General features: G+C 49.5%; 1 protein-coding gene and 1 pseudogene across 4 annotated transcripts in view; both read right to left on the bottom strand.

The window, feature by feature from the left end:
- Nucleotides 1-721: 721 nt before the first annotated feature.
- LOC124513060 (60S ribosomal protein L13a-like) lies at nt 722-1,323 on the bottom strand (annotated as a pseudogene).
- ADAP2 (ArfGAP with dual PH domains 2) overlaps nt 1,313-16,841 on the bottom strand; it is a 34,446-nt gene continuing 18,917 nt past the window's right edge. Inside the window, exons 7-11 of one of the 4 annotated variants that reach the window (XM_047080776.1) lie at nt 12,704-12,787; nt 9,437-9,499; nt 8,048-8,125; nt 7,167-7,395; nt 1,313-1,386 (exon numbers count right to left, since the gene is read on the bottom strand). In XM_047080776.1, the coding sequence (XP_046936732.1) occupies nt 1,373-1,386; nt 7,167-7,395; nt 8,048-8,125; nt 9,437-9,499; nt 12,704-12,787 (468 nt within the window). In that variant the 3' untranslated portion in view covers nt 1,313-1,372. Of the gene's footprint in view, nt 1,387-5,094; nt 5,996-7,166; nt 7,396-8,047; nt 8,126-9,436; nt 9,500-12,703; nt 12,788-16,841 lie in introns of those variants that run through there. The other 3 variants (XM_047080774.1, XM_047080773.1, XM_047080775.1) reach the window with 3 other exon arrangements.

The following is a 16,841-nucleotide window of genomic DNA, read 5'->3' as shown; positions in this document are numbered from 1 at the left end:
CTGTGCTGACAGCTCGGAGCCTGCAGCCTGCTTTGGATTCCGTGTCTCCCATTCTCTGTCCTTCCCTCGCTCGCACTCTCTCTTTCTCTTCTCTTTCTCAAAAATAAATAAACGTTCAAAAAAATGTTTTTCATTAAATAAAATCTTTGAGAGAAGCATCCTCTAGCCACCTCTCCTTCTCTTCTCTACGAGACACCTAAGTTTCTTGAAAGAGCAGATTAACCAATGCTCTTCAAACGTCTTCTTGGACACTTCCTAAAAGTTACGTGCAAAAACATGCAATGGTTACCAGAAAAGGGGTAGGGGTGAGTAGTCAGCCCTAGATGTAAAGACCCATGAACAAGGCTCATTTTCTGTCGGAGAGTCTGACATCATTGTTAAATTCAAACAGATGTGCTAATCCACATCACTGTGACACTGGGTTCCAATGTTAAGAAAGATGGGAAAGGACAAGTTCCTGAATTTGTGCACTGGACGAAATGGCAGTATGACTGCCATTAACATCTATCAGTGCTTTGCCCTTACTGGATTCCTTCAGGGACAAAGTATATTTTGTCAGGGGAAGAAGTCATTAAATGTACATCATCCTTATTTCCACTCCACTTTATGTGAATTCAAAATATCCAAATATAAGCCCAAGCACCCTATTTTAATATTTATTTCTTTGTGTATTCATTCATTCCTTCCCTCATTTATTGAGGAATAAACAATTTCATTGGGCTCAGACCAGGAGTCCGTGGGCCTCAAGGACTTCTGTGTATTTGTCGGTCTTCTTCTTCACATTGTTTTTGGCCTGTTTCTGTAGCCTCATGAGATGCTTTTTCTTCCCGTAATGGATCTTGGACTTCTCCTTCCTCTTCTCCTCCAGGGTGGCTGTTACAGCCTGGTACTTCCAGCCCACCTCATGAGCCAGGTGCTCAGGTAAGGAAATGTTCGTGTAGGCTTCAGACGCACAACCTTGAGGGCACTGGGAACCACCATCCCCTTTTTCTTGTCATAGGGTGGCAAGATCCCATCAAACACATTGAGGCGGTCCAGGGAAGCCTGGCCTCCCATGGTCCTGTGGGGCAGCGTGCCTTACACTGTCCTCCAGAAGATGCGGCTGGGCTCTGGGGATGGGCCATGGGATGGGTTGAGGCTCAGCGGCTTGTGGAGGAAAGCCAGGTACTTAATGTTTTTGTAGAAATTGCCAGAAGTGCTGATGCCCTCATAGCGCACCACTACAACCTTCCAGCCCAGCAGCACCTGTTTAGACACAGTGGCTTCCAGGTGGCCAAGGAGATGGCCCCCGCCATTGAGCCCCAGGACCTGCCCCTCCTCCATCTTAAGCAGCCGCCTGGGGAAAACACCCCATTTTTAATGCCAAACTTTGTCACCAACAAAAATCTGCAAAAAAACAAAGGAAGTCGTAAACCCTGACCTCATTGCGTTAAGAAGCCTTCACTGGCACTGTTGAGAGAATGGGGAAAAACTGTTAACAGATTGGGGGAAAATATTTGCACATCCCATGTTCGTCAAAGGACTAGCATCAAGAAAGTATAAAGAACCCCTGGGGTGCCTGGGTGGCTCATTCAGTTGAGCATTCAACTCTTGATTTCAGCTCAGGTCATGGTCCCAGAGTAGTGGGATCAAGCTCCACCATGGGCTTCACGCTGGGCATGGAGCCTGCTGAGCAATCTTTCTCTCTCTGCCCCTCCCCCACTCACAGGCACGCCCTCTAAATTTAAAAATTAAAACAAAAAAGAACTTTCAAAACAATAAAGAACTGATGCAATTAAAAAATGAGATATGGGGGTGCCCAGGTGGCTCAGTCAGTTAAGTGTCAGACTTTGGCTCAGATCATGATCTCCCAGTTCATGAGTTCAAGCCTCACACTAGGCTCTCTGCTGTCAGCGCAGACCCGCTTGGGATCCTCTGTCTCCCTTCTCTCTGCCCCTCTCTCTCCCTCTCTCTTTCTGTCTCTCTCTCTCTTAAAAATAAAAAAAAATTTTTTTTGAAAAATGAGACATAGGCACAGTCACTTCTCCAAAGATATAAAGTTGGCAGATAAGCACATGAAAAGATGTTCAGCATCATCAACCGCTAGAGAAATGCAAATGAAAACCACGGAGATAACACTGCATATCTACTGAAACTACTAAAATTAAGAATACTGACAACACCAAGTGCTGGTGAAGATACAGAATGACTGGAACTCTCTGCCTGGTTCTGTGGCACAACAGACCATTGGACTTCTGGGCAGAGTAACTAGAACTCTCATACGTTGCTACCGGAAATGTGAAATGGCCCGCTCTGGAAAACAGTTTGACAGTTTGTTATAAAGGTAAACATACATCCACCACATGACCTGGCAGTTTCACTCCAATATTGTTGTGTGTATCCACAATTCGCTCCTTTTTATTGCTGAGTACTATTCCATTGAGTAAACAAACTGTGGTACGTCCATCCAATGCAATACTACTCAGCAACAACGGGGAAGAATTGTTGATACATGCAATGACTTGGATGAATCTCAGGAACGTTCTATGAAAGAAGCCAGTCTCAAAAATTACATATGGGGGCGCCTGGGTGGCGCAGTCGGTTAAGCGTCCGACTTCAGCCAGGTCACGATCTCGCGGTCCGTGAGTTCGAGCCCCACGTCAGGCTCTGGGCTGATGGCTCGGAGCCTGGAGCCTGTTTCCGATTCTGTGTCTCCCTCTCTCTCTGCCCCTCCCCCGTTCATGCTCTGTCTCTCTCTGTCCCAAAAATAAATAAACGTTGAAAAAAAAATTTTTTTTTAAAAATTACATATGAATGATGCCATTTATATGACATCTCCAAAAATATAAATCTGGACTGATGAAGAACAGAGCAGTGGTTGCCAGGGGGCAGGGGAAGGGTGTGTCTAGAAAGAGGTACACTAGGGAGTTTTTAAGGTGATGTAACCATTCTTTATTCTGAATGGGGTGGTATGAGGCCATATATATATATATATGTATATATATATATATATATACATATATATATATACATATATATATATACACATATATATATATCAACATTTATAGAACAATACAAAATAAATGTCAATGTAAAAAAATAAAATGTAAAAAAAAAAAGGCTTGTCACTCTTTCAAATGGTTTCTTAAATTTTTTTTTTTTACATTTATTTATTTTTGAGAAACAGAGTGAGACAAAGCGTGAGCAGGGGAGGGGCAGAGAGAGAAGGAGACACAGAATCTGAAGCAGGCTTCAGCCTCTGAGCTGTCAGCACAGAGCCTGACGCGGGGCTCGAACTCATGGAGCCGTGAGATCATGACCTGAGCCGAAGTCGGATGTTCAACCGACTGAGCTACCCAGGCGCCCCCAAATGGTTTCTTTATTTGGCATCCCAGTGATTTTTATGCCTTCAAGTAATGTACTCCAGTAAGGTTTAAGGTGGGTAAGAGGTATGGTTTTCTTTTCTGGACAAGAGAAGGAGGTTTAGGAAAGAAGAGATGGGAAGGAGAGCTGGGGTGCAGGCCCACAATTACACATTACAATGATGCTTGTGATTACTGCAGTGGCTTCCCAATTGGTCTCTCTGCTTCCTACTCCTATGCTACGCTGCTGTGTTGTTTTCCTCAATTTCAAGTCTGATCATGTGACTTTCCTTCTTCACGCCAGGTAGCTAGCCGTGTTGCTGCGTGTGTATTTCTTTCTTCCTCTCTAGACAGAGCTCACCGGTAATTAAAAAAAAAAAAAAAAAAAAAAAAAAAAAAAAAAAGCAGACCCTTAATATACAACCCAGCAGGTGTTGAAACAGACATTTTCAAGGTGCTTTAGGAGCCAGAAGAGGGAGCACCCACATCATGTCTGGGCTGTCCGGAAGCCTCAACAAAGACACTCCAATAACTTTGCTAGCCCTCTGGGGGATCCATAGGAAACCCCCACAAAAAGCAGAGAATAAGATGCTCCCAGCCCTCTGGGTCTCCACCAAAATGAAGAGAGAACACTAAGTGTCTTTCTGCACGTCACCTGAAGGACAAAGAATCATAGAGCTGGGACCTCGGTGATCTATTTCTCTAACATTTCAGCCTTTCCAAGTTTCTTTCGGTTCCTCTTTGCCATCTAAGGGCCTTTGAACATTTTCTTCCCTCAGACGAGCGTTTTCCTCACCCTCTTCCCTTTGACTAACCTCTAAATACTTTTAAGGTTTCAACTTAACATCACTTTCTGGAGAGGACGGAGGCCCTCCCCTCCCCCTCCTTAGGGGTAACCCTGTGTTGCATGCTCCCACAGCAGCCTGTATTTTCCTTTCTGGACACGCGTGCCATTGTCCCACCCTGTATAAGAGTTGCCTTCCAGAAGCCTGTAATCTGTGACAGCAGGTACCATCTGGTTCCTGCCCTGTTCCCAGGGCTTGGCACAGAACCTGGCACCGGGGGGCTGCTCAAAAGTATGTGTTGCTTGCATCGCATTTCAATAGTTAGTACAACTTCCTCACTTGAAAGCGAAAAACCAAGGCACATAGGTAGGAAGGTGAGGTGTCCAACAATCTCAAGTTAGTGGCAAAGCCAGAGCTGGCACGCCGACTGGATGGCTCTCTCTCTGCCCTGGAGTCCAGTGGGGTTCTCCTTGGCTTGCTTCTTTCTTCCCAGAAAGTTTTGTTTTGTTCTGTTTATTAATCTGGGTTTTAATTTCTTCTCAGATGTGCACAAAGATGGGACTTTCCCACGGACATTTTTGATTCATGTAGAAAAAAAACAGTGCTTTTGAAGAGTGAGAAGTGGATGGTCTCTTTAAAAGTTTCCCCCACTTCCAACTTTTAAGTTTGAACACTTTTGAATCTCTAGAAAGTTTGCACAAAAAGGACAATAGAGACTCATCTATACTTCACCTGGATTCATCAGCTGCTAACATGTTGCACAGTGGCTCGCTTTCTCTAGCTCTTTCCCTGTATATATATTTCCTACCATATATATATATATATATATATATATATATATATATATATATACACACACACTATATGTATACATACACTATATATATACATATATATATGTCTATACTCTATATATACATGTACACATACACTTATTCTTTGCCAAACCATTTCAGAGACAGTTGTAGACTAAAAATTATTACACTTTACCCCTGAACACTTCAGCACGTATCCCTGAAGAACAAGAACAATCTACACAAATACAACATAATTATCAGTTTTACAACACTCTTGGCTAGTATACATCCATGTTCAAACTTCCCCAGTTATCTCCATTATGTCTTTTGTAGCTGCTTTGTAAAAATCCAGGATCCAGGGGAGCCTGGCTGGCTCAGTCAGGAGAGTGTGCGACTCCTGATCTCGGGGTTGTAAGTTTGAACCCCACGTTGGGTGTAGAGATTACTTACAAATAAAAATCTTTAAAAAAATAAATCATAAAAATCCAGGATCCAGTCAAGAATCATGAATTGCATTTTCTTGCCTCCTTAGTCTTTTTAAATCTAGAACCCTTTCCTCACTACTTTATCTTTCATGATACTGACACTTTTGAAGAGTCCAGGCCAGCTGTTTCAGAGAATGTCTCTAATGTGAATTTGTCTGATTAGTTCTTCATGGTTAGATCCAGATTAAACTTTTTTTCTCTTTGAGCAAAAATGCCACTTGCATGACACGGTGGGTGGCTTTCCATTGCGGTGCCTTCATTTCAGATGTCCTGGGCCTTGAGGACATGTGCCAGAGCCCCAAGACCCCCAGGGCTGGGCAGTGGGAAGGCCTGGGGAGCCAACAGGTAAAGGCCAAAGCTTCAGTCTTGGCAGAGTTCATGGCCGGCGATGGCTGTTGCCTATGGGGCCCTCCAGCTGGGCAACCAAGGCCAAGGTGAGAACTTGTCCTTCCCACCACAAGCTCCGGGTGACCAGTGGCCAGCTCCTCAGCTAATGGGTCACCTGCGGCCGTGGCTGCCCTCTGTTGATGCAGCTGTCAGAGGAACAAGAAGTGAGCTGAGCCAATAACCACAGCAATGCAGTCCTACTGGAGAGAAGGGACAGCGAGGGGACAGAGCACAATGACAGTGAACAAGAATGAAACACCGACCAAAAGGGTGCGAGACAGAGGGGACACACACACCAGAGAAGGAGAGAAAAGCAGAGAGTGAGAGACACAGAAACTTCGAGACTCAGACACACAGGCCCATGGGGAAAAGGAAGCACCAGCTGACGCCCTTCACCAACAACTTCCAAGTCCGCTTCTTAGGCTCTCGGTTTTAAGATTTTGGAAAGTGAAGGGGCGCCTGGGTGGCTTAGCCAGTTAAGCGCCAGACTTTGGCTCAGGTCATGAACTCACAGTCCGTGGGTTCGAGCCCCGCATCAGGCTCTGTGCTGACAGCTCAGAGCCTGGAGCCTGCTTCAGATTCTGTGTCTCCCTTTCTCACTCTTTGCCCCTCCCCTGCTTGTGTGTGCTCTCTGCCTCTGTCTCCCTCTCAAAAATAAAAAATAAACATTAAACAAAAAAAGATTTTGGACAGTGAAAAGAGTGTGTGTTTTATACTGGTCAGATTCAAAGGGCACAAGGGTTTCTCCTAAGTGCCCGTGTGGGGTCACCCACTCACTCACTCTGTACTTTTCAAAAACACAGAAGTTCTCCCTGGCCCCCAAACCAGGCCCTGGGCCAGAAGTTTCCTGCCCTAACTCAGAATGTCTTCCCGTTTTTCACAGAGCTGTCAGCCACAAAGAAACCTACTTCTAACACATCTGGGGTGAAGGGGAGGAGGAGAGAAGCAGACAGAAGGGAGGATCCAGAGAAAAGAAGGGTGCTAAAAATAGCCTTCCCTCTGTGGGTAGGGAGGAACCCAAGACTGGGGGGCGGGGGCTGCCCAGTGGGTGTGACCTTAGCTAATAATAATAGGCCAGGGTTTTCTCAGGAGGAGAGGGACTGGGAAGGGTGGGGGAGGGTGGACAGAGAGAGAAGCTGCTGGTTCCTGGACACAGCGGTTCTGGGATAGGGCTCCCCACAGAGGAACTTTGCACGGATGGAGAGGGCTTTCTGATAATAATGTGCACTGTCTGTACTTTTCTTTGGCAGGAAGAGAAGAAAATGGGAAAAGCCATGACCTCGGCTTCAGGGCTCACGGCTGAACCCCACGAGGCCCCTTTCTGCCTTTGGCCAAAAGGACCAACCCCAGGCCGTGCGTGTGTCTTACCGAGGAGGTTGAGGGGCGTCAGGGGGCGGGAGAGGACATCCTGAAAGCTCTCCAGCCATTCCCGCTGCTCCTTCTCGCTGGGGCAGGTGAAGACGAACCTCCGCTCAGGGGTGATGATGGTGAGGCCAGCTTTCCAGCGGTTCCCTCGGATGCCCTTGGGCAGGTCTTCATATACATCATACCCCTGCTCGTTGCTCCCAAGAAAAACCTGGCCCTGTTCAAAGGCATCCTGGAAATAGAAGACGTGTGGTCATCAGAGGCCACACCTGGGGCAGAGAGACACCTGCAGCCCTGCCATCTCCCCAGCTCTATTTTAGAAAGAGGTGTTTTATGTGCATAGCAGGGGTCTCTGCTAGGGATTTCTGTTTGGTGGGACCCAGAATGTGAAAGGGTAAAAAAAACATAAATCACACATGTGATCTGTTAAAATAATACTTGACATTTATGGGCAGCTTATATGCCCCAAGATTTCAAGCGGTTTACCTTAAGTAACTCATACAATCCTCATGGCAACCTCTGAGGAAGAAACTGAGGCACAGAGATTTAAGTGCTCTGCCCAAGGCATACCACTAAGTGGCAGGGCTGAAAGTTCTAAAGCCCACAGTCCTAACCACTAGCCTCCTGGTGACAAGTGAGCACTGGAAACTGGAGGACGAGAAATGACCTGTTTAGCTGCATTGGCAGCATTTAGGATACATGACTTCCAGCAAGGCGCGAGAGAATAGCTCCACGCCCGGGAGATGACTTGGAGGCAAGCAAAGGTGGAGGTGTGTCCCTCGCTAGGCTTCTCCAGCCCTGTAGCTTCCCCCACGGTCCCCGGCTAGTACTGACCCCTGCTCTGCTTGGGGGTGCATTGGAGAGGGGCCGGCAGTGGCTCTTACCAGTGGGTTCTTGTAATAGAGCAGCCTCCGCTCCTGGGGATCCAGGGCAAACCACCTTTTCTTGAAAGGTTCTCTCTGCTGCAAAAGAGGGAACCTCATACCAGGGTCAGCCGAGTGGGGGGAGCAAAGAGGTCAGAGAGCCGGCCTGGGCTACACCTGGGGAGCTGGCCAGTCCCCGCCCCCTCAGACACCCCAGGGCTCCTCCCTGAAGGCTCTGCCCACCCTCTCACCCCCTGCCAGCTGCGCCCCGTGCCTCTGGGTGCTGCTGTGGGTAGGAAGAGGCGCCCTCCTCCTTCTCAGGTTGTGGACAAGAAGTCTCAGAAAAAGGAAGCTGGGGAAATCAGAAGTAGTCACTGCTCAGCAAAGCTGAAAGTGCTGGCCTTGACGGAATTGCAACCGAGGTCAGGGGAAAGAAAGCCCCCGGCAAGAATCACCGCGGACTGGCTGTGCCATTGGCTGGTGAAGGCAGAAAACACAATGCGCAACCCTTCCAGTCCTTGTTAAGCTGCCCAGGGGCTTCCTTTCACACCGATTGCCTAACCCCTTCCACCGCAGTCTTGACAACCATCTGGTCAACATAGTACACCTTTAAAAAATCAAAAAGCATTGAGTTGCTGCTGCTTGGGGAGTTTGTTTTGTCTTGTTTTGTTTTGTTTTAGGGGGCTCCCTCTGCTTTCCCTTCTCCTCCTCCCTTCCCCTCTTCCTCCCCTTCCAACCACCAGGACCCTCCTCACCAGCCAGACTCCTGGCTTGGAGCCTCACCCTTCTCAGCACCCAAGAGGGGGCTTAGATACCCTCACCACAGGCCTCCAAGGGAGGTCCAGGAGCGGCCAGGCTTCCCTGCCTTCACAGATGAGTGCAGATGAGCAACACTGGGGGTTGGGGCAGGTTCAGTGAAAGAGCAGGGGCTGAGTTGGAGGGAGGGGGTGTGTGCTGGGGAGGGGTGTGTCCCTGTGTGTGCAGAGGTGTGTTTTCTCAGACCAATCACGAGCCCCTGTCTCACTTGGACGGACGGTCCCAGTAGGTCCCCAGAACCAAGCACACGAGGGTTCTGGCAAGTGCAAAAGCTGTCCCCCAAAGAGCCCCTTTTCAGCTCTGCTCTCCCAGGAGTCAGCTCAATTAGATGGAGCCAAGGAGAAAGAAGCTGCCGGTGATGCTGATAAAGGAGGGGATGCCCACAGGTCGGGAGATGCGCCAGCACGATGCTGGACCACATACCAGCTCACCAGTCTCCACTTGGTCTTTGGCCCCAAGAACTCACAAACATTGGGTTACTTCCCTTCCTCTTCCCACCCCCCCTAGGTCCCCACTTTCCTACTTCCCAAATCCTGCCCTACTGCCTACTGGAACCAGGGCCCTGTGAGTCCCACAGAGAGCGGTGAAATGTACCTTTGGGCCCGTCTTTTCCATGAAGCCTTGTTTGAGGTAGTTCCTGGTGATGAGGGGCACGAGCTGGGGGAAGAGAGACATACACTGAACCCCTGACTCACATGCCAGGGGCTCAAGGCTCCCCAACAAAGGGGAAGTTTGGAATGGGGAAGGATGTGTGCTCATGGTTCACGGGGCTATATTTGGAACGTGGGATGGGTGCAATATTAACATTTCACCAGAGGCAGACGACAGCATCTCAGATGTTTGCAGAGCTTACCGGCAGAGCCAAATCTTGGTTTAAGGACTTAGTCTAAGGATTCCTTCAGTATCCCCAAGAGGTAGACATCGGCGAGGCTCTGAGGAGACCCTCCCGGTGTCATCAGGGGGCATATTCCGAGGGTCTACTTGTGTCAGGCTCTGGGTGCCCTTCTTAACCACCGAGTGAGGTGGGTTTTTTTTTTTAATTTTGTAAATGTTTTATTTATTTTGAGAGACAGAGTATGAGCAGGGGAGGGACAGAGAAAGACACACACACAGAAGCAGGCTCCAGGCTCTAAGCTGTCAGCCCAGAGCCCGATGCGGGGCTCGAACTCATGAACTGCAAGATCATGACCTGAGCCGAAGTCGGAGGCTTAATCAACTGAGCCACCCAGGCGCCCCACGAGGTGGATATTTTTATCTTCGCTGGACATCTGAACACACCAGGCCCCAGAGACGTGGTTGGGGATTTTCCCTGAGTCAGGCTGCTGGTAGGACAGAAAGCTGGGATTCACACCTAGGGCTGCCAGACGCTAGACAGACACTCGTAGTTCTCCTGCCACTTCACCATGACACTGAGCATAAACATGTCAGAGCCCTCTGGCCAGGCCCCCGGCCAAGACCTGGTCCTTACTGGGGATTCTAACGCAGGCGCACAGGAGATGGTAGCAGAGTAGGCAAGCAGGGAAAGTTCTGGACTAGGAGCAGGGGGACCTGGGATCTAGCTGCAGTTCTGACCTTGACAAGGTGTATGACCTTGGAAAGACCTTATCCCTCTCTGGGCCCATGTCCCCTGAGTAATAGGAGACTGGATTGTGTGATCTCCAGGAGCCCTTCCGGCTTGCCAACCTATGCTCAGAGAGGTTTCCAGGAATTAACGCTGGCCCCCTATACCCTAGGGGGTCAAACTGGCAAGCCTAGAGCTTCCAATGACAGCCCAGGCTTCCGAGGGCAGAGGGGGTTCTCCAGAGCTCCAGAGCCCAGGACGGGACAAAGGGGAAGTAAAGTCTGGGAAGTCTGAAAGGAAGAAAACTGTGAAGAAAATAAACTCCCCTTTCCCTAAAATACATTCTGCAGGCCTTAGTTCCTTCATTTGGAAAAGAGAGTCCCAAGCTGCTTAATAGTCTGAACCTGAGCCAGGGCAAGGCTGGGCTAGGCCTAGGGAAACAACGAGAAGAAGGCAGATCACATGGATGGAGTGCTGCTTGCTGTACCTCAGAAGCCTTGGCTCACTCGATTCTCACAACAGCCCTGGAAAGTAGGCGCTGTCCCCATGGTGACAGAGGAGCGACCCGAGGCTCAGAGAGGTGAGGTGATGTGTCCCAGGTAACACATCAGCTTCTCTGACTTCAGAGGCCACACGTTTCTTAGTCTAGAACCACGTTCCGCACTGGAACTCTCAGCTGTCTGACCTCTGCATCCCTAAGCTTGAGGCAGGTCCAGGCAGTTGTCCAGAACCTCACACATACCTGGGCACAGCAGGAGTTAAGGCAGCAGAGAGATGGGGGGGGGGAGGGGGGAGGCGGTGGAGATCAACAGTGGGTGAGGGGAGGCAAGAGGACATTGAGGAGTTGGCCAAAGACCAATTTCCTCTGCAGGGGTCAGCAAAGTTGGAGAGTCAGCCCAATGACTCAGGCTGAGAGTCTGCACTTTGTCCTCCAAGATCTCCAGTCAGCAGGCAGCACCCACAACGCCTTCCTCGCAGAGCGTGCATTCACCCATGCTGGGTGCTGACTCTGCAAACCCGGAAGGTCTTGACCCTTGGCTGGAATCGCTCCCAGGGAGTTGTGATCTCGGTGCATCACCAAGCCTGGAGTGGACACCCATTTCCAAAACTTAGCTCCCTGAAAACCGTGGAATTAAGGAGAATCTAAGCTTTCAAGGAGGGTCTAACAGTTTGGAATAAGAAAATACCGGGGGGGGGGGCACCTGGGTGGCTAAGTTGGTCGTGCATCTGACTCTTGATTTCGGCTCAGGTCACGATCTCATTATTTGTGAGTTCGAGCCCCACATCAGGCTCTGTGCTGACAGCGCAGAGCCTGCTTGGGATTTTCTCTCTCTCCCTCTGTCTCTCTCCATCTCTCTCTCTCTCTCTCAAAAAAAAAAAAAAAGTTCCAGGATTAATATGGCATCTCCACCCCCATCATTTACAAAATCCTCTAAGAGCAGGGCCTAAAGCAGACACCAGCCCATAGCACCTCAGAGCTGGAAGGAACCCTGAAGATGACCCAGACCAACCACCGTCTTACAGCTGTGGGAACCGATACTTGGAGAAGTGCCATAACCAGCAGCTGTCAAAGAGCGAGTTAGTGACAGGGCATCCTTGAGAACCCAAGCCTCCTGGCTCGAGGCAGCATCCTCTGCCCCACACACCTGAGAGATGCAGACAGATGCCCTACATGTCTGAGGACAACCAAAATGAAGTTCTCAGGGTCACCGTTACCTTGGCCACAGAAGGAAGACTGTTCCTGTCAGAACTGTAATGGAGAAGATCCCATCACCTTCCCGAGACCAGAACACAAAAGGGCAAAGGGAGGACACTCGAATGGGAAGAGCACCTTTGGGTATTCACTTGACCTTCTTGGGACTCAGTTTCTCATCAATAAAATGGGAATGATTACCCCATCTCACTGGCTGCTACAAGGGATTACTGGATACGAGGGAATACAAGATAAAAGGGGCTGAAAAGCACTTTGAAAGCAGCACATGAAGGATCATTTGCACATTTCAGTGGGAGGAGGGGTCAGAAAGAGATGCCCCAATCCCAAGCCCCTTGACACTAGGGACAGTGGCTATGCATCCCTAAGAGAGAGTCTCACCTGCATTTTGGAGGCTGCCTTGCCATGTGTGAGGCCAAACCCCCTGAAGAAAGAGTCTTTGGTTTCCCTCTGAGGTATCCACCCCCAAATCTCGAGGTCCTGTCCACAAACAAAGCTAGTCTAGCCTCTGAGTATTTGGGGGGTCAGCAGACAAGGAAAAGAGGTGACAGGGAAGAGACTCAGAGGCTGGGGTCCACATTTAGCTCACCTCAGACTCTGGGAGCTCAGGAAAGGCCGTTTTTAGGTACTGCAGACGGGCTGCACGGAGGGCATTGAACCAGTCCACTATCTCCTGTGGAGAAAAATGAGGACATCAGCCTGTGAGATGGAGTGGGGGAGGGGGGCTGAGTCCGCTGGCAGGAAGCCGGCTGGGTCTTCAGGTTCAGCACATGCACACACCCTCAGTTCTGCTCAGCGGCCAGTGGGCTGATCACAGAGCCCAGACGCTCCCTCCCCAGCAGGTGGGAACCCTCTGACTTGGAGACCTCCAGAGCCCGGGGGAGGAGGAAGGTGAACTGCACTAGAGTTCCGCAATGGCTTAATATGCATAAGAATCACCTGAGGGTCTCTTTAAAGTGCAGCTTTGGATCCAGTGGGTTTAGGGGGTGGGTGGGGCCTGAGATCTTGCATTCCTAACAAGCTTTCTGGTGATGTGATGCTGGCCAGTGGGACACAATTGGAGGAGCAAGTGTCCTCAGATGTTGAAGATTCGGCTCCCAAGTGGGGGCAGGTGCACCTGGGGATTCTCCTCCGGTAGCAATGCTCATGTAACTTGGGCCCAAGCCGGCTTGGACTTGTATCACACTGGGGGAATGCATCCTCGAGTGTGGGCCACCATCGTCGCTCACCTGGTGAACCACCTGTCTAGCAGGCTCTGCCTTGGCTTTGCTGCTTTGCAATGGGTCCCCCCCCCACAACAGCCAGAGTGATTTTTTTTTTTTTTTTCAGAGCAATTTTCTCATTGACAATGCAACCGTGTCTAGCTTAGAGCCCTCTCTGCCACCCTCAGGAGAAAAATCTAAGTATGACTACTTTGCCCTCTGAGCTCTCTCCATACAAAACCATTTGCAACCCTCCCAATCATGTTATTCGTCCTCGCACATTCTGCCCGGCCCACCCCTCCTCCTTCCCCCCACACAGAGCTTCTACTCATCCCCAAGTTTAGTTTAGTTGTTGTGATGGGTTTCTGCCCAGTCCAAGCCCTGCTTCTGTGAGAACCACCCCACCCATTCTCACCCACTCACCGCTCACCCACAATTGCAGCCACATTTGCAGCTAAGATCCTCCCCTTCTTGGCCACAGCAACTGGGCCAGGGCTGGGCCAAGGTAGAGGCTAAATTGGGCTTACCAGGTTCCTTCTCCCAAGAATTTGGAATGGGGGAGCCGAAAGATTGTTCAAATAGCTGCAGTGCTACACCTTGATGTAATACAGTGATTGAGAAATTCATTTGACTATGGTTTCCCAGGAGTGCAACATAATTACCATTTCTCTCTTGCCAGCCAAGCACACTGGCCTAGTATTCCAGAGTTCAGAGCTCTCTTGCCCTGGGAATTAAACTTCTCAGCTCCCAGACACCAAAGGAATGGGGCCATTCCAGAAAAGACTCACCCAGACCTTCACTTTGGTCACTAACTGGAGACCATGGGGCCAAATCCAACCTGCATACGTGTTTGTTCAGTTCCTGAAGTTATGTTTGTTTCAATCCTCTATACAGGTTTTCCTGCTTTATAGCCTTCTAGCCATCTTCACTTTTTTTTTTTTAAGTTTATTTGTTTATTTTGAGACAAAGAGTGAGTGTGCGAGCAGGGGAGGGGGCAGCGAGAGAGGGAGAGAGAGAGAATCCCAAGCAGGCTCCGTGCTGTCAGCACAGAGCCTGACGAGGGGCTCCATCTCACAAACCATGAGATCATGACCTGAGCTGAAATCAAGACTTGGATGCTTAATGGACTGAGCCACCCAGGTGCCCCATCCACTTCACTTTTCAATTACCTACCTGGCTCCTGCAGGCATGAGTTTGCAGCTTCTATTTATGCCTCTCTAAAGAGAGGCTAGGGCACTGAAGGGAAGAGAATGGCCAGACCCAAGCTTTCAGATGCTCTACAACTGGGCAAATGGGAGGGGCCAGAAACTGTAAGTATCAGAGACCTTGGGCACCTCAGCAAAAGCCCTCGTATAGTGATTGGCACAGAGGGGTGGCCCCGGGCATCCATTGTGGACACAGGGCAACAGCAGAGAGCCCACCATGGACCAAGAACCAGGGCTCTCCTCCATGTCTCCCAGTCCCAAGATTCTGGTGAAACCAAGGGAGGAAGTCAAGAAAGAGGGTTGATATTAGATTTCTTGCCACTTTGGGGAATAGGGGTCCTTGAATTTAAATGTTTATTTTTATTTATTTATTTATTTTGAGCGAGAGAGAGTGCAAGCAGGGAAGGGGTAGAGGGCAAGGGGGAGACAGAGGATCAGAAGCCAGCCCCATGCTGTCAGCACAGAGCCCAGTGAGGCGCTGGAACTCCTGAACTGGGAGATCATGACCTGAGCTAAAGTAGGACACTCGGGGTGCCTGGGTGGCTCGGTCGGTTAAGCGTCCAACTTCGGCTCAGGTCATGATCTCACAGCCTGTGAGTTCGAGCCCCGCGTCGGGCTCTGTGCTGACAGCTCAGAGCCTGGAGCCTGTTTCAGATTCTGTGTCTCCCTCTCTCTCTGCCCCTCCCCTGTTCATGCTCTGTCTCTCTCTGTCTCAAAAATAAATAAACGTTAAAAAAAAAATTAAAATAAAGTAGGACACTCAACCAACTGAACCAGCCAGGTGCCCCTGGGGGTCCTTGAATTTAGAGAAATAAATAAGTACTATGTTTGGGGCGCCTGGGTGGCTCAGTCGGTTAAGTGTCCGACTTTGGCTCAGGTCATGATCTCACAGTCTGTGAGTTCAAGCCCCGCGTCGGGCTCTGTGCTGACAGCTCAGAGCCTGGAGCCTGTTTCAGATTCTGTGTCTCCCTCTCTCTCTGCCCCTCCCCTGTTCATGCTCTGTCTCTCTCTGTCTCAAAAATAAATAAACGTTAAAAAATAAAATAAAAATAAAAAAATAAAGTAGGACACTCAACCAACCGAACCAGCCAGGTGCCCCTGGGGGTCCTTGAATTTAGAGAAATAAATAAGTACTATACTTGCACCTCAGGTGTCATAGAACAATGTGCTCCTGTTAAGAGGGCTCACTGCTCTCTCTGGCTCTCTCTCTCTCTCACACACACACCACAGTTCTTGACTCTAATCTCTCAGGAGGCCCAGCCAGATTTGTTGCCCTTAAAATAAACACCCTTGTATATTTCCCATTCATGCTCCCTTTAAGCTGATTTGAGTGTCCTCTTTTTCAACATATTCACATAATTTTTAAATAGAAACTCTTTCCTCTGGAATGCCTTTTTGACTGCCCGCCCCCGAGACTAGGCCACTTACGTGCTTCCTGTGTGACCGAGCATGACTGACAGCCCATCAACACGGTATCAGCAGGTGCCTCTTTCCTCATCCGACTCCCTCCCCAGACCGAGATCCTCGAGGCCTGCCCACGGCTCTGCCCTGTTCACCACCACACTCTAAACCTACAGCAGTGCTTTGTATACTGCAAAGACCCAATAAGCATTCAAGGAAAGAGTGAATTCATGAATGAATAAGTGACAGAGATGTGAAATTGCCCGTAAGATTCTTAACCTTTTACAACTGTTACCATCATGTGCCAATAAATCATTAGCAGAGGTTAATGTTTGAAATGCATTTCACCGTACTGAAATGCTTTCACATTCATGGTTCATGGTCACTCAACCCTCAAAACCCCTCTGGGAGGCGGGTGTTCTGATCTATAAACACAGATGGAGGAGGGGAAGGGATGTGCCCCAGTAACACAGCCCAGAGCGGAGAAACCCAGGGCTCCAGTTTCTGATTCTGAACCCCTGTTCCTCAGACTGCGCCACTGGGAACTCTGCCCAAAGCGTGAAGACAGCATCCCAGTGCTAGTGCCGCTTGGGAAGATCTAGCCCCTGGGTCAGGTTTCTGGCTCCTGCTGCCAAGGATTCTCCTTCCAGCAGGGCCACATAGAGTGGTAAAATGGACTGCGGGACCCAAGAACCATAGTCTGGGTTAATGTGCCCATGCCTCAGGGACATAGGGTTAAAACATTTCCAGGATTGTTTTGAGGGTTAAGAAACGATGTATTGCACGGGGTGCCTGGGTGGCTCAGTCGGTTGAGCATCCGACTTCAGCTCAGGTCATGATCTCAGGGTTTGTGAGTTCGAGCCCCGCGTCAGGCTCTGTGCTGATAGCTCAGAGAGCCTGGAGTCTGCTTCAGATTCTG

The sequence above is a fragment of the Lynx rufus genome, unplaced genomic scaffold (genome assembly GCF_022079265.1).
Source record: "Lynx rufus isolate CCGP_SWC_20201006 ecotype Redwood Valley unplaced genomic scaffold, mLynRuf1.p SCAF_18, whole genome shotgun sequence".
Lineage (NCBI taxonomy): Eukaryota > Metazoa > Chordata > Mammalia > Carnivora > Felidae > Lynx > Lynx rufus.
This window is presented reverse-complemented; position numbering and strand designations above follow the sequence as displayed.